The sequence below is a fragment of the Alexandromys fortis genome, unplaced genomic scaffold, assembly GCF_014885135.2.
Source record: "Alexandromys fortis isolate MF-2015 unplaced genomic scaffold, M_Fortis_MF-2015_v1.1 scaffold_122, whole genome shotgun sequence".
NCBI lineage: Eukaryota > Metazoa > Chordata > Mammalia > Rodentia > Cricetidae > Alexandromys > Alexandromys fortis.
This window is the reverse complement of record NW_026068004.1, coordinates 3,679,220-3,703,148: the sequence shown is the minus strand read 5'-3', so window position 1 is coordinate 3,703,148 and position 23,929 is coordinate 3,679,220. Positions and strand designations below refer to the sequence as shown.

Genomic DNA, 23,929 nt, shown 5'->3' with positions numbered 1-23,929 from the left:
CCCCCTTCCCTATAGAGCTCCAGGTGATCCCGATTTCCTCCGCAGCCTGGCCTGTCTGGCCTGAGAATGCCCAGGTGGGAGTGCTGAGCCAGCAACACTGACGGCCCAGGATTCACTCAGGCCGTTTCTCACATTCTAAAGACCTAAGGTCTCCAGCCCACCCTCCATTCGCCCTGCGCACACTCAGACAAGACAACTGAAGACGTTTTTTTCCCCAAGTGCAGAATCGTGTATATTCTGAGTGACTGAACTACTGACATTCAAGTTTTGACCAGTTTCAAGATGTTGCTACCAGACAGTGGGAAGACCATATACACACCCCGAATCTGTGTTACAGTGGAAGACTTGGTGTTGGTATACATGAGTCAAGGGTTTCAGGTTAGACAGGATACATCCAGGTTCTCAGGCTATCCCAAGAGCCTTACTCCTTTCAGGTTGTGAAATACCTCTGGCTAGAAGGAAGGCCTCTAAGAAGCTGTATTCTTTCTGGGCCCATACTACTGTTGAGTTGGCTAATGCCAAGAATTTAAGTCTCTTCATCTTTTAACTCTCAGAGGAGTAATAAGAAACATAAAGCTACGTGTAGGAGGTGTCTGTCCCCACCTCCCACAAATGCACGGCTGTGCTTGTTAACTCACTCCAACCTCAGAGTGCACCAAGAGGTAATGTAATAGGCCGTTTCCCCTGTCTGCGGAGAGGAACTACGGAGACAGAGCTCAGGTGGTCAGCTGTGTTAGCAGAACCAGAACCAGACTCTGGTTCTGCTTCCCCATGTTCTACACAGCAAGGGTAGGCAGCTGTGGCAAGAATAGCCAGGCCACCAAGCTGAGACTCAAATGATTGTCCACGGCCAGCTGTGGGATGGACATCCTGGAGCAGGGCTAGGATCCAGGTGAGTCAGCTCTCTCTGCCTCTAGGCAGGGTTAGTTGGGGCAAGGACACCAATGATAGACATCTCTCCCAGCTGGGAAACGGGCTTCCTTTGGCAAAGGAATCTGGGAACAGTCAGAGCTCCTCTCCCAGGGCCTTGGTGGACTCAGACCAATGAGAGGAGTCTCGCACTAGATAGTGGCCGTGCATGAGTGTGGCTTCCAAGGGGCCAACTCGTGGCTCACATCTGACCACTTCCAGCAGCAAGAGAACATAATTAGCCTTCTTCTAAAGCCATCCTGAGCCCTGAGTGGTAAGAGGACGATATGGTTCTTAGTCTACAAGGGTGAAGTGTTATCGGTTTTCAACCATACACATTACGTGGGTTTTAGTTCAGTGGCATATATCCAGGGGTGAGACTGCACAGACACGACCGCTGTGAGGTGGGGCCTCTCTATGGCACGGCACCACAATTTTCATTTGTACGACTGTTGCTTGGTGAAATCTGGTTTTAACTGCCCTATTTTAAAGGCCAATTTCTATTTAAATGTGTTGCGGGAAAAAAAAAATGTTCCAGTTTTGACTACACAGACTTTACACTTAGAGTAAGTCTAGGAATTGTGTGCCTGCACTTACTCTCGGGTGGTGCTGCCTTCAAAGTAGACGCCTTAAGGAAAGTGTGTTTATTCCGGTGTAGTAGACCCAACTTGCATTTCTACAACGGTCTTTGGAAACTGTCAGCTTATATGTTTCCTCAGAGTGGGCAAATCTTTGTCCTTTATGGGTAGGTCTAAAATATTTAATAGCCAAAGAGCATTTCATCTGGCAAACGCAATGGGTGGTGAGACCTGGCACTGCCTTGGCAGGTAGCAGGAGTGGGGGGAGGGGAAAAGAAACTAAACAAGGCCCATTGATAGTTATGAGGCCTCATTGCTTTGATGGCTTCTGAGGTCATCCCAAATAGGAATCCTCAATATTCTTGGCACCTGCAATAGAGGCTCAACAGGGCGGCCTCCCAGGTAACTGCAGTGAGGTGAGACCGGGATGCACCTGTTCAGGTGCATTTGGTCGCTGCTTGTCTTCCGTTAGACTTCCTATAAGCAGGGACACAAAACTCCACCTCCACAATTTCTCCCAAGAGAAAGATCTCATCTACTGCTTGAAGAGTTAAAATGGGAAGCATTTGGTATCATGTCTACAAAAGCCCCGCTCACCCCTCCACAAATACCAGCGTCTCCCCAATTTGGAAAAAAGGGTAAGGACAGGTTCCTGGAGTCTAGGACATCCAGAAGCAGGGCGGGGGGGAGGGGAGAACAGTCATTGTCCAGTTGCTTTCTGTAGTAAAATCCCACTGGTTTCCAGACGACGAGTGAGCAGAGTCCATTGAAAAGAAAAGTCTGTAGCGCTGGGTTCTGGTACACAAGAAACAAACTGTGTGGCCATAGCTCATCCAGATGCGTTTCCAGTTGAGGCCAAAGGCAGCAAAGGTGCGTGAAGCTGCTAGAGCTGGCATTCGGTGAAGCAGGGGTATGAAGTCTGAGTGACAAAGCCATCTGTAGAAACGTCCTGTTACAAAGCAGGACACATGCCAACCGATGAGGTCAAAGAACGTTCCACCTCACCTTGGGAAAGCGCTTCGGTGAGACGGTTGGCGAGGTGCTCCTGAGTGCTGGAGGAGTGTGGTAAGATGGTGACGGGGGCGGGGGCGGGGGGGGGGGAGAGACATCCTCTAATCACATTCTCTGAGCATCCCGCCTACCTGCACATGCCTCCGTCTCCTGGATGCATGTGAGAACTGTTTCTGGGAGCCAAGCTCATGCCTGCTGCTGCTAGGGCTGGGACAGCAGCAGCAGAGTCAGAACCTTAAAGCCTACCACTCCGGCCAAGTGCTCGAGTAGACATTGGTCTCGGGTAGACTATTTGGGATGTTGTTCTTAGTGACTATGTTTTTTTTATATATGAGTCTTCATAAAAACCACAAAGCTAGGCTATTTGTTCAAACAATTGTTAGAAAGAATGCTGAGTGCCTAGATAGGATTTTCTAGTTTCTGTGCAAATGAAATCTCATTAGTCCAGATCTTACTCACTGGACACTACTCAGGAAAGCAGGAGGATTTGGTTTAAATGCTGCCAAAAAAAAAAAAAAAAAAAAAAGCAGGAATTGACTGGCGTTCCGAAGCAATTCTGTTAATGTTGTAACCAGGCTCGGGCAACATGGGGAGGTGGGACCCCCATCGTTTTTGCTGAGGAATCCCGGACCTCTCCCAGTTCAGGCTCACTCTCACTAGAGGTAGACCCATTATTGATGGTATAGACATTCTCAACTCCCTGAGCCGGAGCACAGCCATTTGACTCATTCTTTTCCCTGGGACTTGACAGTCCGGGGAGGATGGCCATCTTCCCCGTCTGCCTGTTGGGCAGCAAGGACATGGCATAGTCTGCAATGATCGCCCCCACATCTAAGTTGCATGCCTGGTCGAAGGCTAGGAAGCCGACATTGGCGTTGGCCTCACACACCGTGAAGGAGCCGTCATCCATAATGAGAAGATCAATACCACAGAAATCCATGCCCAGGATGTTGGACACCTGGATAGCCAGCTGCTTGCCTTGCTCTGTCAGTGGGCACTTGACGCCCACACCACCTGGGGAGAAAGCACAGCAATGCGAAGGTGACAAATGCCACACTCGCTGATGACCCTTGGAGAGAGAGGAGACCGGTGACGGAGGGCTAGCGACACAAGTACTTCTATTCAGTGCTACTTAAAATTTCAGAATGTTGGGGCTGGAGAGATGGCTCAGTGGTTAAGAGCACTGCCTGAGCTCCCAGAGGACTCTAGTTTGATTCCCAGCACCCATTTCAGGTGGTTCACAACTACCTATAACTCCAGGGACTCCAATGTCTTCTCTTGGTCCCCATGGGCACCCACATACACAAAAATTAAAAAGAAATATTAGAAAATCACAGTGCCTGATACACAGTGTGTATTCAATAAATGGCTGCTAGGGAAATGAAAAATTATAATCTACCTTTCATCTAGCTTATAATCTACCTATCATATACTGGACAGGAACAACATACTTTATAATCATTAGTAACGCTGGGCTGAGCTTCAGTGTCAGGACGCCTATCCAGCATGTGTAAGGCTCTGGGTTCAACCCCCAGTACCAGAAAAAGGAATATAATAAATAGTAATAATAATAAAAATCTATCAACCTGGGGTCTTCACACATCATGTGTACCCACACATACAAGGATCCACATGCAGCTCTGCACATGCCTGTGTGGCCAGAGTATCTCACAGCTTCTGGGTCATGTGCTAGCCCCAGGCAAGAACTGATTCATAATATGTTGTCTGGACTCCACTGAAGATGAGATGGGGTACTTGGGGACTTCTAGTCAAGCGAGACCCAACCAGCAAATGAGCCCCTTTACTGGGCAGTCAATGAACTTGGGGCATGCATCTGCTGAGTCCGGAAAAAAAAATAGGGCTTTTCTTTTTCTGCTTTTTTTTTTTCCAAATTACCAACAAAAATTCATTCACCAAGGTTGACCATAGTTTTGAGATAGGGACGAGGACGTTGTTATGTCCCTCTTGTTATTGTCTCTGTTCCTGCGATAGAGAACGAGCTTTCCGAGAAGGCTAAAGGGACGGGCTTCTGCACTCAGTCAGAATAAAAACTGCAGCTCTCTGGCAGCTTTGTGCATGAGAAGAGAAGGAAATCTTCAATTAAAATGTGAGAATACAAGGTCCTCCTGACTGCAGCCTTGCTTCACTGCAATCAAGTCAGTCAGTCTTTCCCTCCCTCCCTCCGCCCCCCTCTCTCACACACACACACACCAAAAATTTTTGAAAAAAAAAAATCTTGATGTTTTAGTAAGTTTGTGCTTTGTGCTGGGCTGCACTCAGCTTCTGGGGCTCTCAGGGTCATAGGATGGCCACACTTGAAAGGCCTTTGGTCACCTGAGTGGCTGTAGTTGTCAAAGCAGTCTCCTCAGCTCCTTCCTGGTGCCTTCCAGGCCTTACTAAATGGACTTTTTCCCTGGTCCTCCCGTCACTCCCCTGACAACCCATCCTCGAGTCCTAACATCTACACACAAGGTGTCAGACTTCGTTCAGTGTCTTGACACCCGGGACTGTGTCTTCTGGCTCAGCCCTTGACTTCCTGTGAGATCCACAATCAGCAGAAGGTCTGACCCAGGAGCAGAGATCGCTCACTGGGCAGGCCACAGAGCCCAGTAAGGTCAGAGCCCTCCAGCCCTCCCCCATCTTACCTAGAAAACAGTTGCTTTGCATGCGGCCATCGGTGGAGCAGCGCAACATGGAGCCGATCACCTGGCCACCCACCACCACCACCCTGATGTCCTTCCCGTGCGACTCCTTCACGTACTTCTGGAACAGGTAGGGCACGTCATGGCGGACCAGGTGGCAGATATCAGAGAGGTGATGCTTGTCTCTGGCCAGAAAAACAGCTTTTCCTTCAAGAAGAGAGACGAAGAGTGAGAGCTGGAGAAGCTGTCGGCCGGTCTTTGTGGTCCTACCTCCCCGGCCTGTCTCCCTGCCCCAAACAGGTTCAACTTCCCCTGGATGGGCCCCTCCCATTTCTCTGAAACTCTTTCTTCTCAAAGAGTGCTGAAACTTATTTTTTCTTTCTTTCAGATTTTAACCTCACCATCTCATGTTCCTCTGCACCCATGTTCCTAATTCCCCAGAATGCTGAGTTACAGGGTGGGACTTGAGCCTGCTTCTTTTTGAAAATGCAACTATAAAGTAGTACAGAAACTCAGAAAGAGGGACAAAACAAGATCTCAAAGACACCTACAGTCAGTGTTTCCCATCACCCTAAGGTGCCACAGGGCCTGTGTCTAGTGCTCTCTCTCTCTCTGCTCTGAACCCCACACTGGGCTTAGTACACAGGGCAGACACTCATCTGTGTTTACAGAACATAATTAATTGAATACAGTTTAGAATCTCAAGTGTGGTTGGAGAGTTTTGCAAAGAGGACAACCACAGCACAGTAAGAGGCCCACAAGGTCCATGCCACTGCCTCAAGACCGGCCTGCAGCTGTTCAGTCCCAAAGAAACACACAGAGGCCTCCATTAATTATTAACTGGTTGGCCTATCAGCTCAGGCTTTCTTATTAACTAGCTCTTACATCTTACATTAACCCTGTCTCGAAAAACCAAAAAAAAAAAAAAAAAAAAAGAATGCTGGCTAAGATGATCCAGCCTCAAAGAATATTCCAGTAAGGACTTGACCATAATCCTAAATATTCTTTAGGTCCCTGTAAGATTATTAGTGTCCCAAATCAGCAGGAAGTAGCCTGGAAAACTACTCCCATATTCCCCAAAAATAGATTATGGATGTTTGTCTTTGTCTAGAGTGCTGGTTACAAGTTGTTATGATAATGGTCAGAAAAAAAGCTAAACAAAGGAGATCAGATTCAGAGCTCTTGTCTTGGGACAATGGTCTTGCACCCTGTATGATTTATCACTTGTACTGGTTTAATAAAACACTGATTGGCCAGTAGCCAAGCAGGAAGTATAGGCAGGGCGACCAGAATAGGAGAATTCTGGAAGAGGAAAGGCTCAGTCTGCAGTCATCACCCAGATGCAGGGGTAGCAAAATGAGAATGCCTCACTGATAATGTCGGCCTCTGTGTATTTCGTTGGGACTGAACGGCTACAGGACCGGGTGGGACAGAGACCTGACAACAGCCATCTGCACAGGCCTTGGCGCCATGATGAGAAAGTGGGCTTGGTATAAGAGGTAACGTGGGGACTGGGAGAGGGAGAACAGATCTGTTTCCTTGAGAATCTACTCCAGAGAAAGCGCAGGCGTGCTGGCTGTGAACTTGAGAATCTAAATCTGCTCAGGGGAGCTCGGGAGAGATGGGAGTCTAACGAAAGGAGAAAGGGGACTGTCAGTGACAGAACACACTCTGAGTGTGCACAGCATCCCTGTGCCCAGAACTGCAGGTACACGGACTGGCTTCCCAGCAGCACCACTGACCCCGGTGTCCCCGTGTGCTCTTCACCACCACTGGGTAGCCCAGGGGCTCCGCTTCATCGATCATTTTAGAAAAGTCTTCATGCCCACCTGCCAAGAAAAAGCAAGAATCAATAAAGTGTTGGCAATGGGGCAGAGGCTGGCCCAGCACTTGCCCCCTGAGAATGCTCTGGTGAAATCTAGTCAAATCCATCCAAACATGGCAGATACTAACTAGATACCTGTATAATGTACAAGGCAGGCACAGAGGAAAGTTACTACCAGCGTCAAGCCACATTATATACCCGGAAACGCCACATCGGTTATTATAATCTTCGTGGCATTGTTTTTTTTTTTTAAATATTTATTTATTATGTATACAATATTCTGTCTGTGTGTATGCCTGACGGTCAGAAGAGGGCGCCAGACCTCTTTACAGATGGTTGTGAGCCACCATGTGGTTGCAGGGAATTGAACTCAGGACCTTTGGAAGAGCAGGCAATGCTCTTAACCACTGAGCCATCTCTCCAGCCCATCTTCGTGGCATTGTTACAGGCAGTTCCTTCACAATGTCTGTGGGATCAGAATCCTAGGATAGCGTGCCAGGCACCTACCATTCCTCTGTGCAGTCCCTTCTCTTGAGTGGGAGAGACCAGTGACTATGAGAGCACAGATGATCACTCCTGGGATTACATGAATAATCTATTACCCTTGTGCCCATCAAAGCAGGGATGGTCAATGATTCCGGGTGGGTCTGCTCTAATTAGATGAACCCTCTAAAAGGAAACAAAACTTCAGAGTTTTCTATTGGCCTTGAAGCAGGAAAATGCCAAGCTGTGGAGAGGGCCACGTAGCAGGCAACAGTAGGCAACTTCTAGTAGGTCTTGTGCCATCACGGTGGTCCTTTCGGCTCGACTTTCTACATCTCCACTCATGTTTCCTCATGGGATCAACTCGTTCCCATCCTAAACAAATGAAGTCCTGCTGCTGGGCCCACACCATCCCACACAACCCTGCTACCCACCACCTAGCTGTTGGGGGAGTTAGAGGTTTCCATCTCTTCGCTCCCCTTCAGTTCTTCACGCCTCTCCCATGGGGAAGAGGTCTTCTTGTCGGATAGGAGCCTTGTGGGCTTTTGATGATGTCATCCTTCCCACTGGCCTCTGTGACTTCTCTGCTTTCCCCTCGCTTCTCAAACCGCACCTACCTAGTTCCCTTTATAAGCGCTTCTTCATCCATTCCCTAAAAGACTCCCTCTTTTTTTCCCCCCTCGATCTTATTTTGTTTTACTCTTTTGTGTTTTTTTGAGATGATCTCACTTTGTAGCCTAGTATGGTGGTTTGGATAGGCGTGGCCTATTAGACACGTGTATTTGAATGCTTGGTCCAAAGGGAGGAGCTCTGCTGGGAGGCGTGTGTCACTGTTGTTGGAGGAAGTATGTCACTGTGGAGGTGGGCTTTGAGGTCTCATAAATGCTCAAGCTATGCCCAGTGCAGCCCAGTTTATTTCTTGTTGCCTACTGATCACGGTATAGAACTCTCAACTCCTTCTCCAGCACCATGTCTGCCTGCATGCTGCCATGTTTCTTTCTCACTGTGACAATAAGGGACTAAACCTCTGAAACTGTAAGCCAGCCCCAATTAAATGTTTTCCCTTCTAAGAGTTGCTGTGGTCACCAGTGTCTCTTCACAGCAACAGAAACCCTGCCTAAGACACCCAGGCTGATCTCAAACGTATGGTCCTCCTTGCTTCAGCCTCCCAAGTGCCAGGATTACAGGCATGTGTTACCACATACAGCTCAATTTTATCTTTTCACTGTAATAAATATATAAAACATAAGCATTCCACGTCAGATCCCTTAAGGGTCCCTTTAGCCCTCTGTCCTTTCATCCCTCACGCTCACACTGAATAACCTCCTATGCCCAGCACTTCACTCAGCATAACGGGGACTTCCAATTCCTCGCTCCCAGCCTTTCAGAGCCCGCTGCTCACCGCCTCCCAAGCAGCTTCCCTTGCACAGACTGTAAGTGCTTCAAACAGACCAAGCTCTCCACCGAAACCATCTCCCCTGCCAGCTACACACCTGACAACCAGTTTGCTTCTTCCTATTTCCAGTTCAGTCCATGACTGTGTTGGCACCTGGTGACCCAAGCCAGACCCTTATCACCTTGGTTCTTTCCCCCACCCCCAGACAGTCATTCTGCTCTATTATGCCTGTTGCCCTTGCGATTCCTGACTCTGCTTGCATATCCACAAGCTGGCAACACCATTTCCTGACTCACTGAAGAAGCTTACCACTGCCTACCCTGTCTCTACCTTGTCTTGTGTAATTCTCTCCGTGTGGTGGCCAAAGTGACCTGCGGGGTGACTCTGATTGGGTACTTCCTGACAAAAGTAGTGTCAGTCCCGAGACACCACTATCTCCTTGGCATTGCTGCCTCTTTTTTATCTTTCCCGTCTAAGCCCTCACTTCTCTCTCGAGCATCCTTAACCTTCTGCAACTACTGGCAATACAGCTAATCGAGTTCTCTTTACCTCTGGCCCTTTTTCTGCTCTCTATTCCTGGCCCTGCTTTTCACAGGTTGTCTTTAGCTGAGTTAATGCTACTACCTCTTTAAGGAAGTGGTCCTTGAAGTCTGCCCTTCAGACCTCTCCAATGACCTGGACCACCCAAAGGCAATAATTCTCTCACCTAAACACTGACCTTACTGCACAGAAACTGCCTGTGTATTTGTGGCCTTTTGTTTCTGAGGCCAGTCTGGCCCTAGCACTGAGTGTCTGTGGTGGTTTGAATAAGAATGTCCTCTCTAAGCTCCCATATTTGAATGCTTAGTCACCAGGGAGTGGGAGGATTCTTTGATAGGATTTAAAGGATAAGGAGGTAAGGAGGTGTGGCCTTGTTGGAGGAAGTGTGTCACGGGACTGGGCTTTGTCTCCTTTCTTGCCTGCCGATCAGGCTGTAGCTCTCTCAATTACTTCTCTAGCACCCCGGCTGCCTGCCTGCTGCCACAGTCCTCACCACAACGATAATGGACTAAATCTCTCAAGCCGCAGTTAAATGCTTTCTGTTATAGAGTCGCCTTGGTCATGGTGTCTCTTTACAGCCATAGGACAGTGACTAAGCCAGCCTCTTATGTGGCTGGTGTATATTTACTGAATGACTAGAAACAGAAAGTGGCCAAGGCAGTTTACACAGAAGGATTAGTCAGAGGTCAATATGTTAATTTCCTAAAGATAAGCAGGCAGATTCATGGGAAAAAGCAACCAGAGACACAGGGAGGCTTGGGGAGGCGGGGAGTGGGGGGGGATACACCAGTGTTTTGGAAAGGAGTGACGTGTTTGGGGAGACTCACCATAGGAGAAGGTGTCTGGCATGGGGACCCCATGTCCAGCCAGCTCTTGGAATGTCCAAAACTTGTTGATGCAGTTTAAGATGCTCTGAGGACGGTTGATCAAGCGGCAGCCCAGCTTCTCCAGGTGCCTCAGGATGGTGATTTCACTATCTGACTGGACGGAGGGCGTGGATAATCGGACGACCACTACATCGGGGAAGGTGGTCAGGGGTTTCTGGCTTAGCTGCAGGCCTGCAAGCAAGGGCTAGAGTGAGCTCCGCACTTGCCAGTGCTTTGTCAACTGGAAGAAATGCTTCCAGAGCTCATCTGGCCAGAAGAGAGCCTCAGACAGCCACACGGGCATCCTGGTGTATGCTGGTGTAGGCAGTAAGAAGGCAGAAGACAGCACCATCCTCTAACAAATGGGCAGAGCGTGATTGTGATACAGGGAATGAGCAGAGAGAAAGAACGCAACACACACAAGTGATGCACGCTAGAGAAGTCACAGCGCAGCTGTGGTCAGACCCTTCTTCCCGTGAGGCAGGACTGCTCTGGGGCCAGTTGGCTTGGAAGCAAACGCATCAATGCTGCCCATTTTTGGAATCCCTACACTCTTCGGTGACTGAACCTCAGCAAATCTACTGGCTGAAACACTATGTATGCAACCACTTCCATATCATCGTTAAAAAAAAAAAGGAAAAAAAAGAAGAAAAAAGGATCTTATGAGTTATGAGCACAGACTAGCTCAAACTCAAAATTCTTCTGCCTCGGGGGCTGAGATTCCAGGCCCATGCTACACCACACCCCCCTAAACAATTATCAACACACAGCTACATTCCATCTATGCAAATGTCAATGTTAGATGGAGGAACAGAGCTCTAGCAGTGCTGTGTGAAGTGCTTGCCTGCTGCGTTCAAGGCCTAAATTCAACCCCAGCTCAGTCTGAACTCATTTAACAGAGGGGAAAAAAAAATCCCAACACTGCCCCCCACCAACCTCAGGATTCAAAATAACTAATCCTATGTTCTCAACTATGTAAATAGATGTGGGTTGGAAAAAGAAAAATATACATTTTAACAGTGAGAATAGGGCTGCAAGTAATTTCTTTCTCCCTTTTTTTTTTTTTTTCTTGAGACAGGGTCTTGCTATGTAGCCTTGGCTAGCCTGGCACTCATGATGTAGCCCATGTGGCTTTGCTTCAGAGCAACACTCTCCTGCCTCAGTACCCCAAGTGACAGGATTATAGAAAGGAGCTCCTATGACCGGCTCTTCTTTGCATTTTCCCTTTATCTGAATTTTCTGGAATGTTTTTTCAGGTGTCTTTATAACAAAACCAGAGTTAAAAATGCCTATGAAAAATCAATTCAATACTTAATACATATTGAACTCAATATTCATTAAATGATACTTATTGAAAGATTCTGTAACAGACACGCGTGAGAAGAGCCTTACTTTGGATTAATCGAGGGCTCAACTTGATGTTAAGACTCAAGGGAAGCCTGAGCACCTACACGTTTACTGAAGGACTTCTGCACAGAAGGAGTCTCGGGCTTCCCCTGCACCGCACCAAAGGGCAGATCTAGCCATGAAATGATTTTTGTCTACGTGTTTTGTGCTGACTCCATTCCCTGGAACAGTGCCTGGTGCTTGGTAGGCACTTGATCTTTGTTAAATTGAACAGAAATGGCAGGAAGACAGATTCAGGCGTCACTAAGTTCATTTCAGATACTCTTCCGCTCCTTTAGAATGGAGTGGACTGTTGCGGGAGGTCCTTCCGCCCCTCCAACCAATAGCTGCTGTGATACCAGCCCATTGGGGCGTGGTCTCTCCCCTTTAAAAAAGCGGCTATTTCCTCTGCTCGCTCTCTTCACTTCCTGCTCCTCCGGAGACTAGACTCCCTTCCTGGTTGTGCAGATGGCTGTTGTCTGGGACGGTGATCTGTAAGTTTTCCCCTTTAAATAAATAACACCCTATTAATCATAACTCCAAACTGGTGTGGCCTTGTTCGTGACTTACGCCTTCATCTGGCGCCCAACGGTGGACATTCAAAGATGGGACAGGGAACACAAGGAGTAGAGGCACCCATACAAACTGCTTGGTGTCTCTCAGCCATGGCATCCTAGGGTTTGTCTGACTCTAGGCACCCAGCATGTACAGTGCACCCAGCACCTGGGATGGGATAGGGAGGCGGATATTCAGCAGGTACGGTGCACCCAGCACCTGGGATGGGATGAGGGAGGCGGATACTCAGCAGGTACGGTGCACCCAGCACCTCGGATAGGGTGAGGGAGGCGGGACTTGAAATGTGTAAGGACTTCCTGGGTCTGTCTCCATCCTAACCAACATCAAAGGAATTTCCCAAATGCTCTAAAGACAACCTTTGACGTACAATCTACAGACCCACTCTGTAGGCGGCTTTAACGTAGCACACCTTTTACATTCATTGCACCAAAAAACAAAAAGTACAAATGAAGCCACAATTTCTCCATCAGAGATGGAGGTGTGGAGTGATGCAGTGCCAAACATGGGGGGCAGTACCATTCCCTAAACTGGACATGGAAGCACACAGCCACAATCTCAGCCCTTGGGATGTTGAGGCAGGAGGATGAAGAACTCAACAACAGCTTGGGCTACCTGGCAATGACAATAGTAACTATAGCAATATCGAAGTTCTATGCTGAGGAAGAAGAAGAAAAATCTCTGGAACAAAAACCTAGCAAACAAAAAGCAAATTCACAAAAAGGACTGTTTGGACCTAACTTCTGAGTTGGCCACTGCAGGAGGTGTTTCACTGAGCACCGTAAGGTGTGGACGGATAGGGACAGTTACTAAGTCACATCTTCTCAGCCCTTCTGCGGATGCGGTGAGCCCAGCAGACAGAACTGTCTCAGGGCTGGTCTATAAAAAGCAGCTGGGTTCGCTTCGTTTGGCCACCAGAAATGGGATTGGTTTATAGCTCCCTTTCCTGCCTTTTAAAATACCCCTCTTCCTTCAGCCCTCGGAACAAGTAGCTGGAAAATGAAGACAGGGCAAAATTGGAAGAAAAAGAAAGGTATCCACACTGATCAAAATGGTGAACAGATACAGAATGCCCAGCACATCACTATGCAGTGAGACAGAGAAGCCAAAAACGCGTTGAAAATCAACAAAATGCCACACACACAAGGCACTGACGCTGTCAGACACAGACATTCCAATAAGCAAGGTAGGACAACTTTTTTTTTTCTCTCACTCAATGAGAACACAGCTTGGCAACAGAAAAGCGACCTAGAGAAGCCAGAAGCAAGGGGAACATCCAGCTTTTAAATCCCAGCTCGAGCCCACGGACAAACAGATTTTCACACAGGAAGAAAAGAGTTCAGTCCATTTCTGGAAATACCGACCACAGCGCACAGAGAGAGCTCAGCTTCTAGAAGCAGCGGTACAGACACCTAGGAAGTCTTACCAGGACTTCATCTCTCTTCTCCAAAGGTAAATCTTTGGGCCTGGCTCATTCCCACTGAGGCCTTTAATAAACGGAGAAGGCAATGGGTTAAAGTGGAACCCAAACGGCTCTGCCAGGCATGAAGACAGGTCTGATCCTGCTTCTGCTGCTGCCTAGCCCTGTGCAGAGGGACATGTTGGGTTTGGGGTTACAGCAGCTCCATGTATCCACAGGTTTCATATCAATGGATCCAGGCAACTGCAAATAGAAAGCACTGGAAAAACTTAATTTGTATCCATACTGAAAATGTTAAGACTTTTTTCTAGACATTATTCCTTAAACAATATGAATATAGTAGAGCAACCGTTTCCAAGGTTGGGAGGGTGTAGTTCAGTAGTAGATAACTCACCATTTATGCAAAAGGCCCTGGGTTCAAATTCCACTCACTTTAAAATAACCCTACAAAGAATCCAAAATTACTTACATAATATTTATGCTACATTGAGTGTTCTGGGTGATCTGGAGGAGCACTGAAGGACAGAGGACTACTCCCTATGATTTGCTCAGCCTGTTTTCTTATACTTCCCAGGATCACCAGAAATACCCGCTCAAGGGTGGAACCATTGGCAGTAGGCTAGCCCCCCAATCCCACCATTCATTAGTCAAAATAATACCCCCACAGACTTGCCTATAGACAATGTGTGTGATTGAGGCCTTCACTCAACTGAGGTTCCCGTTTCCCAGATTACTCTTGCTTGTGTCAAATTGATAAAGCAAAACAACAAACAAACAAAAAAAAATCAACTAACCAGCATAACTGTAATCCTAGCATTGCAGAGGCTGAAGCAGGAGAATCGTAGTTTTGGGGCCAGCCTAGGCTATATGGTAAGCCCTTGTCTTAAAACAACAACAAAACAAACAAAAGACTCAACAATAATGACAGAAAACCAGAGTAACATCTCCTTAGAAAGAAATCCGCTTCCATAACCTGTATTAGGGTGAATTAAATTCAGCAGAAGTAAACCCTTGCATTTGTGTGTACAGTAGCACATCCATGTCCGCTACAACGGCGGTAGAGCCCGGCTGTGCAGTAAACTAATCATGATTCCAAGGTAGAGGTTCACAAGTCTCCCCCACCCCCACCTACCCCAGCTGTGCACCTTCAGGTATGCTGGGCAAGAACTCTGCCACGGAGCTCCACGCCCAGCCCTTACAGTACCTTTTCTGGTCCTACCCTCCGTCCCTGCTCATCTTTGCTGCCTCTTCTTGAACCACATCAATGGGCTCTCAACTCCGTTGTCGGCCTTTCTTGGTGAGCCTTCCTCTCTGTACCAGTTAGTATTTCATCAACTTGACACGGCCAGAGTATCTGGGAAGAGGGAACCTCAACTGGAAACGTGCCTCCTTCAGACTGGCCTGTAGGCAAGTGTGTGAGGCATTTTCTTAACTAATGATTGACGTGGGAGAGCCATCCCCCTAGGGGCGGGGCTACCCTGGGCAGGTGGTCCTCCGCTGCAGAAAAAGCCAGCTGATGGAGAGATGACTCAGCAGCTAAAAGCAGATACTGTTCTTCCAGAAGACCTGAGTTTCGCTTCTCATCAGGCACACATCAGGCAGCTGGCAACTGCCTCTAACTCCCTCTCCAGGGTGAGCCAACTCCTCTAGCCACTGTAGGCACCCACTCACAAGTACACACACACACAATTAAAAGCAATAAAAACAAATCTTTGAAAATGTTAAAAACGACAAGCTGAGTAAGCCATGGAGAGCAAGCCAGTAAGTAGCACCTTCTGTGGTTTCTGTTTCAGGTTCCACCTCCAGAAGAAAGAAGCCCTGGGTTCTTGCCCTGACTTTCTTCCCTAATGGACCATGACCTGGGAAATGTAGGCCAAATAAACCCTTTCCTTCCCAAGTTGCTTTTGGTCGTGGTCTTTACCACAACAAAGGAGAGCAAACTAAGACATTTTTTCTTCTGAATCACTTTCTCTTCCCAGTGACTCTGCTTCCCCATTTGCCGTCCACCCAAGGCTGTTTTTCACTCTCTCCCCTGAGATCCTAGCCCTAGACATAGGGTTGATGCGTTACCTGCTCTTCATTTTACCTTCTAGAGTCCCCCCCCCCACATGCCATAACCATCCCGACTCGCCAATTCACACATCATCCCAGGGTCACACCCCGACTACCCTTGAAACCCCATTCCCTGACTCCCCCATTATAATAAATACGGGGGCTGTCCTTGTCCCTGTGAAGGATCCTTCCAATGGCCGGGCACTTTGGTTTCTGGAGCTTTTTCTTTAAGGATGTTGCCTGCCATTTCGCCATGGCCACCCTGCAGTCTCACAATTATAAACACCACCTTCCAGCTTTCCAGATTGCTTCTCCTCTGGCCCCACTCCAGCCACACTCCAACCACAATGGGAGCTACGATGCAAAGACCTCCCCATCTTCTCACTGCCCCCACCACCGCGTCTTACCCTCACTTTCCTTCATAGCCTCATCAAACTCATAGCCACTCTCTTTCAAGTGCCCTGCGCCTACTGCTTGTTTGGATAAATGACTAGCCTGGTCTTGGGTGCTCTTTTGCAATAGAACATACCTAGAGAAACACACACAAGTCTGCTAGTCTCAGAGTCATCTTGAAGGCCAGCTGCAATCATTTTATTAACTAACTCTTCAAAGCTCCCACAGTCACATCTGCCCCCTCTGAGTCCGTGACATCCAGATTACCTTCCCTCCTCTAGATGGCTTCGCCACTCTTATCCCTAGAGTAACCCCTGGATGGATACAGTGGGTTCCTGCCCTTTCACCCACTAAAGCACCACCCAGCCTTCCCCAGATTTTGGGTTCTTCCTCTTTATTGAGCCATGGACACAGCATACAGCTGTCATTATTTCTTTAAGAAAGGCCCCTTGGGAGCTAGAGAAATGAATCAATGGATAGGGCCACTCGGATGGGTGGCTCAACTCCAGTTCTATGGGATCCTATGTGCACACACACACACACATAGACACATAATTAAAAACAATAATAAACTTTTAAAAAGAGAAGACTCCCATCCCTATTTCCTCTTGAACTTCCTTCCATGCTATTTTCATTTACCCTTTATAAGAAAATCCTGCTGGAAAAAAATTAAAAAAAAAAGAAAGAAAGAAAATCCTGTCAGGAGGTGGTGGAACATATCTTTAATCCCAGCACTTTGGAGGCAGAGGCAGGTGGATCTCTATGAGTTTGATGCCAGTCTGGTCTACAAAGTGAGTTCCACAACAGCCAGAGCTGTTACACAGAGAAACCCTATCTTGAAAACAAACACACAAACAAACAAACAAACAAACAAAAATCCTTCCACCCTTTGCTGCTGTCCATCACACACTGAAAGCGCCTTAGAGTGGTCCATGCTAGTCCACAGCTAAATCAATTCCCCTTCCTTTTTTTTTTTTTTTTTTTTTTTTTTAAATCTGACCTACAGCAGCAGTATTTGATGTGGTCTGAGCTTTCATTTTGAACAACCCAGGTAACCATCCTCTCCAGGGTTTCTTCTTTTGGCTACCTCCACCCCATCCAGAGTTCTCTCTTTGAAGCCATCTAAGCTGCCTCGGCCGGGGATGGGTTGCAGACACATGCACTGACTTCGATATCTCTGAGCCGGGCCTCTCTTCTGCCGTCCAGTCTCTAGCAGAAATGGCTCGCTTGGCAGTCCATGCCCCCATCACGGACATCGCAGACACTAGACCTTCCCTAACCCACTCCTCACTCATCCCTTCTGCGGCAGTAAATGGCATATTTATTGTTTCAGCTGCTCGGGCAGTCTTCCTTGACGGGCGTTCCACCTGCTCTAATATTTGATCCAGTAGATGAACCACAACCCTGCCTTCCAAATTCATCCAAAACCATCATTTTCCACCCCCTTCCCAGAAATCATGCCAAAAGTCCACCTCTCATCTAAACTGCCACGCCCACTAGGTGATTCCGCTTCAGCCCTCACCACTACCAGCCTGTTCTCAACATGGCTACCTGAGCGGCCCAGAGCCATGTTCCCAGAGCCCATCCTGGACCCTGTTTCTTCTACTTGTAGTTACCTCCAGTGGATGCAGAGATGCAGCTTCTCCTTCTCCACTGGATCGTGCGTATAAACGAGGCACAGTTTCTTCCTCTATAGGTAAAGCCTCTTGCCTGAAGGTATCCCCTTGGTTTCCCTTTACAAGAAAGTCTTCAAGAACGATTCTCGCGCCCCTCCCGCTCGGCTCTTCACAGTGGACACTGGGGACTGCCATGCATTGGTCCCCCATCCTTTCACTGTCACCTCTGCAGGACCATCATCAGGAGTGAAGCCAGTGTCCACCACTGACCCACAAGGCCCTGAGCAGCTGCTCTTCTTCACCCCCCACCCCAACTTTCTACCTCTTTTCCTCACGTCTGCCCCTCACTCCCTCTGTTCGTCCACACCGGCCTCCTCAATGCTCCTTCCTGACCGGGCAATTCTGCTCTCTACAGCTAAACAGTGCACTTTCTGGGGTCAGAGGGAGGAGGTAGGATACTAGAGAGGAAAAATGGGGACAGAGAGCTAAACATTAAGGATGTTTGGAAAAGTCACAGGGAAACATTGTTTTATCCACTCACCTAAAACGTGTGTGTGTGTGGATACACATACACACATCAAATAGCGTTATGCCACATGGGTGATAATATCCCCACCCATAAGCGCAAACGCTCCAGTACCAAACACGGGAAACCTCCCTTCAGATCTTTGGCCATGGGACTCCAGGAGACCCCTATCAATATAGGCTGTCATCACTGCTCTTGGTTGCCTAAGACCTGACAGCTGAAGAGTCCACACACTTCAGACACAGAATCTGGAGGAACTGAGTTGGAACTGACCTGTAAGTCTGTTCCTAAAGGACTAGCTCTCACAATATCAGAAGGCGTTATACGGGCTGTCCAGGGAAAAATGCAATCAAAAGTCCTCCTGCCCGGCTGTAAAGCCTACAACCACAACAATGACCAGACCAAAGACGACCCCAAGGGGGTAACAGTGCCACTTTCATCTTGGCGGTAACCAAAGGCTGTCTAAATGGACGGAAACATACTCAGCTACCCATAGTTAGAGAGGTCATAGACCCTAGATAGAGAATCTGCTACTGCCACGTTCCTAAACCAATGTAATTCCAAAGGGCTTTCTAGATAGTAATCTGTATACACACAGATAAGTGCAGCTCTCACCCCCCCCCATCAAAGACACTTTGAAAACAAGCAAAACCAAACAGTATACTTCCTGATGGCCTCCAGCTCTTGACTATAAACACCTGTGGCTGCAGATCACCCCAGTCACCCTAATATTGCAGCCATTCTCCACCTCCTGCTTTCTTCCCCTTTAGCCTCTTCAGAAATATTCTGTGTAGTCTACTTACCTTGTTCATAGTCTACCTCAGTATAGGCTGTAAAATCCTGGAGAGGCAGTGACTTTCAGTGCTGTTGTTCAGGCACCCAGAACAATACCTTACATACAGTCAGCAGACACTAACACACAAATTAGTGAGGAACATGTCTGTTCCTACGTCTCTAGCACACTGCCTGGCACACTACTCAGTTAGCATCTGCTGAATGACGTGGGTAAAATGGAGAAATCAGAGTGCTGTGAAGAATAAAATATACATTAAAATGTAATAATAAATTAAAGAGAATAAGCACTCGTCATTTCTATTCAATCCTCAGCCCAACATAACTGACTATCACTTGCTGACAGTGAAGTCTTGAGTTACTTCTCTTGGGGAAAGTTTCTCAGTTTGTAGCCCTGGCTGGCCTGGAACTCCTGTAGATCAGGCTGGCTTCAAACTCACATTGACTCCCCTGCCTCTCTGACTCCCAAGCACTAGGATTAAAGGCACAGAAGACCACGATCAGTATCCCCTGCCCTCACTTTTTTTTTTTTTTTAAAGACAGGGTCTCACATAGGCCAGATAAGAAAGAGCTTGAATTCAGGGCCAGCCTAAACCGGAAACAAAGCAAGACTCTGTCTTAAAATAAAAAAAAAAAAAAAAAACAAAAACAAAAGGCAAGGCACGGTAACTCAGTAGCAGGGTGCTTGCCTAGCCTGTGAATCGAGCCCTGAGCTCAATTTTTAGTAGCACAGATAAAAGGGAACCTGACCTAGAAAGTGCTTCACGGCAGGGAGCTGTCCAGTGGGAGGTCACTTGCCTAGCAGGCTCAGGACCCTCACTTCTACCCCCAGGGCTGCACAAACATAAATAAATACATAGATATGGCCACCAACGCTTGGAGCTCTGAAAGCAGAAGGAGTGCTGAATCACGCTGCTCCTAGGAGACAAAGGCTAGCACGGCCCCCTTTCCCGGGCCGGGTCAAACTCTTTCCCTTTTCCTGAGTCAACAAATGATTCCGACTGAGAACGGTCAGAAAGCTTAACTATCATTAGTAAACCTGTCTTTATATAACAGCTCACCATAAAAACATACACACCAAATCATGATCCCCTTAGACACAGGCAATAACCACATAAGTCTTGTGTACTTTACAGTGTAAGCCTCATCCTTCAAATTAGACCGCAAACATTATCTGGAGGCTTACTACGTACTAATCATGGAACAAATATTTGAAGGACCCTATGTCTAGGGGAATATAAGCCTTGTATACAGATAAATTACAGTAAAATCCAACGTGTGTTACTCTGATGTTGTTTGGAGGCAGGTAGAAGCGTGTCTTCTCCATGGGGACAGGGCAGGGATCTTGGAAAAGACTCCAGGAGACATAGTGACTTGGGCTAGATTTGAGGGATGAATGGAAGCCTACCATCTGGGAGGAACCAGATGGGACCTCAGACTGATACTGTAGTGAAAGCCCAAGTCACAGGACAGCAGTGAAGCCAGCATCAGCCAGCACATGAAAAGTCAGAAAGACCCAAGAGGACGGCTGTAATTTCCAGCTGGTGCAGTATGAATGATGACCTCACTGATGTTGAGGAGAGTTAACAAGTAAAAAAGGACCTAGCACAAATCACGTGTGTATGTGTAAGTACCCTACTACTATGACTGTGATTACTGTTGTTCTTATTAATTATATGCATTTTCAGTCTTGTTTACCATTTTGTGTTTAAGAAAATAAACACTTATTGGATGATTAAAGGTTTTGCAGACTCTCAAAGAAAAGGAAGCAGATGAGCTTTCATAGGCTCACGCACGGAGTCTAAAAGGGGAGGCTTTCTCTAGGACCGCTTCAGTCCTGTCCAAATCTAGGTCGGTTAGGGATCATCACTGAGGTAAAAATAACCATCACAGAGCCAGGTGTGCGGGCGCACGCCTTTAATCCTAGCACTTGGAGGACAGAGGCAGGTGGATCTCTGTGAGTTGACGTCAGCCTGATCTACATAGCAAGTTCCAGGTTAGCCAAGTCTATCTACCTAGTGAGACCCTGTATCAAAATACAAATAAATAAATAAATAAAACAAAAAACAAACAACAACAATAACAACAAAAACCATAGATTTCTTATGGCTCTAAGGAAATCACACGTTTGTGAGTACAGATATTTCCACACATGAGTTCCACTTAATTGTTTAAGTGTTTTCTGAATCGCTGATTTAACTTTCACTTTTCTTACAACTGAACCTTTAAAATGGAGTTTTAGTTACACAGAGAGAGCATTTTCTGAATTGCTGATGTGTCTGACAAATAATAAGAAAATCTGACTACCATATCTCAAAATCACATCTTTACAAGCTATAAAATAAACAAGCAAACTCATCTTGAGAGTGAAGAGATGTATATTTTAATGACTTAATTCAGATTACCAAAATATAACTGATTATTTCACTTAACTATGGAAACGAAAGTATGGACTTTTCAAGCTTAGAACCTCAACTCGAATATGAGACACAAGATTCAAAGAGATATGGGGGCTGAAGAGATGCTCAGTGGTTAGGAGCACTGGCTGCTCTTCCAGAGGACCTAGGTTGGATTTTCAGAACCCACATGGCGGCTCACAACTATCTGTAGCTTCAGGTACCAGAGGATATGACACTCTCTTCTGGCCACTACGGGCACTGCATGCACATGGTACACACACACACACACACACACACACACACACACACACACACACGGAGACAAATTACCCAGACACGTAAAATTAAACGTGAAAAGCAAAACAAAACCCAAATCAAAGTCAAAGTGACCTGCACAAAGCAAAGCCAAGACACTTGGCAACAGAAAGCTGCGAGATGAACACAGTTCTTTAGGTTCTCTGCTCAGGAAACAAGGTTTGGGAGATGGTTCTCTGTACACTTAACCACACCTCTTTGAAATGTGAGGTGTCTAATACTTGTGTATTCTTCTCCAAAAGTACATGCAATCTGATCCAACATATGAAAGATTTAAATACTACGAATGAACAATGTTCTACCGAGCTACTTCACTTAGGGACATGTACTCAAAATCTCACTTGTAAGTAGTTTGTTCATAGTTTGGAATCCTGTCCCTTGCTGAAGGGGCTCCTACCCAGCTAGAGAAAGATGAAATATGAATAGCACATCAAGAAGTATCCAAGAGGGTCAAACCCTCTTCAACCTCAGATCCCCTGAAACAACAGGCTACCTCCGCGGGCTTGCTGAGAACACAGACTGTAAGCCAGTGAGCACGAGTTCACAAAGTCATGGATTGTTTATACAAAACAGCCTTGTATGAGAATATTATGAACATCTGAAAACAGAACACTCTGAGAGGAATCAGGGATGATAACCATGTCTTATGGCCAGCCCCTCAACTCCCCTGGACCGGGCACTGAAAGGGTGAGTAAAGTCTGAAGGGCGTGTACTTGACTATTTTGGAATCAGAATTTAAGAGGTTTAGGAAGGAGGACGAGTTGATGAAAATTACCAAATGTCTCCATTCTCTCTCCCCTTACACTCCAGAGACGATCCCAACCTTGCTCAGCTGCCTCCCATAATTAGGCTCCCAGTTTGAGGCATTCATCAGTGATGCCCACAATACCGCTCGAAAAGTTTCCCAAACATCTACCCTAAGAACAATTTTGTGAATTCTGGGTTCATTTCCAAGTCCAGTCTGGTAGGGTACCTGTGCACGGAGAATCTACAATTTGAGCTCTGGTGCCTTTAGCTTCAGGTGAATGTGAATGCCCCTGTAACCCGTCTCCTAAATGAATTTAGCATCTTCTCTACTGTTGACCTCAGCGTGCTGAAAAGAGGGGAATACTGAGAGGGGCTCAACGCAGAGAGTCGCTGGCTCCCGGGACCCCAGCGCCCCTCCCGCCCCTTCCGGAGCAGAGCTCACCTAGGTGGCCGCCGACGACAGTGACGGCGATCTGGTCCAAGAACACGGCCCGGAAGCGCACGTCCTGCTCGGAGCAGCGCTGGCGGAGCGCGCGCAGGATCTGCACCTGCGGGTAGTCCTCGCGGATGAGCCGGTCGGTCAGCAGCCAGATCTGCGCGCACATGGCGACCGAAGCGGCGGCCGCCCGCCCGCCCGACCCCCTGGCGCGTCCCGGGCGAGCACCACGGCTCCGCTCGCGCCGTGCGCCAGGCGCCTCTGCAGCTCCGGCCGGAGAATGCGCCGGATCGCCTCGCGCCGCCGCCGCCGCCTCCGCCGCTACCGCCACCGCCCAGCCAATCAGCGCGGCGCGGCGCCCGGGGAGGACACGGCCGGGAGCTTGCGGAGCTGCGCAGCCTGCGGCGGCCGGGCGGGGCTAATACGACCCCCCCCCCCGCGACCCCCGGAGCCCAAGAGCTGCAGGCGGGGTGGGCGCGGCGCTGCTCCCCCAGAGAGTTAAGACTAAGATGCTCCACCGGCACCTTCCAAAGACGACTCCCAGCCTGGCAAGGTCACACAGCCAGGCACCGCTGCTGGACTTCACCCTTAGAAGAGCGATTGTCTGCTCTAATCTTGGCCTGCAACCTGGGCTGGGAGTTGTAGGTAGTTGGGTCTTAGTAGCCTCTCGTTCAGATAATTTAAAGATGCTTATGCTTTTCTCGGGGTCTCGTTTTCTTACACTGGGCATCCTCTCCCGGTTTGCACCAGCTCTGGGTTATCATAACCTCGGTGTCATAAAAACAGGTTTCCACTGGTATGTGAAGCACGATTATTAAAAACTCAGAGAGGGAAATTGGGCAATGCCACCACAGGTGTGTGTCTCTCTCTCTCTCAGTCCACATCTCACTTCCCCTCCACCCGACAGCCCGGTCATCTTTACATATTGTCATTGGTCCTAGCTGTTTGCAAATTCTACCTGCAAACACTAGTGTGAAACCTGGTATGCAGTTCTTGAAAATAAATTAATTATATTTTTATTTAT

The 23,929-nt window shown here is 47.7% G+C and overlaps 1 protein-coding gene across 1 annotated transcript; it reads right to left on the bottom strand.

Annotated features, from left to right (window-relative positions):
• Window positions 1-219: 219 nt before the first annotated feature.
• Rimkla (ribosomal modification protein rimK like family member A) lies at window positions 220-23,194 on the bottom strand. Its single transcript, XM_050161444.1, has 5 exons — window positions 22,912-23,194; window positions 10,212-10,442; window positions 6,883-6,969; window positions 5,144-5,347; window positions 220-3,512 (listed from the first exon to the last, which is right to left on the bottom strand). Exons 1-5 carry the CDS (start codon window positions 23,072-23,074, stop codon window positions 3,058-3,060), a joined length of 1,140 nt encoding a protein of 379 aa, XP_050017401.1. The 5' UTR covers window positions 23,075-23,194; the 3' UTR covers window positions 220-3,057.
• Between the last annotated feature and the right edge of the window lie 735 nt (window positions 23,195-23,929).

Coding starts and splice junctions, on each gene's coding strand:
- Rimkla (XM_050161444.1), bottom strand. CDS start 23,074: ATGTGCGCGCAGATCTGGCTGCTGACCGACCGGCTCATCCGCGAGGAC. Junction 10,443..22,911: donor TGTCGTCGGCGGCCACCTAG/GTGAGCTCTGCT, acceptor CCTTGCTTGCAG/GCCTGCAGCTAAGCCAGAAA. Junction 6,970..10,211: donor GCCAGACACCTTCTCCTATG/GTGAGTCTCCCC, acceptor TTTTCTTGGCAG/GTGGGCATGAAGACTTTTCT.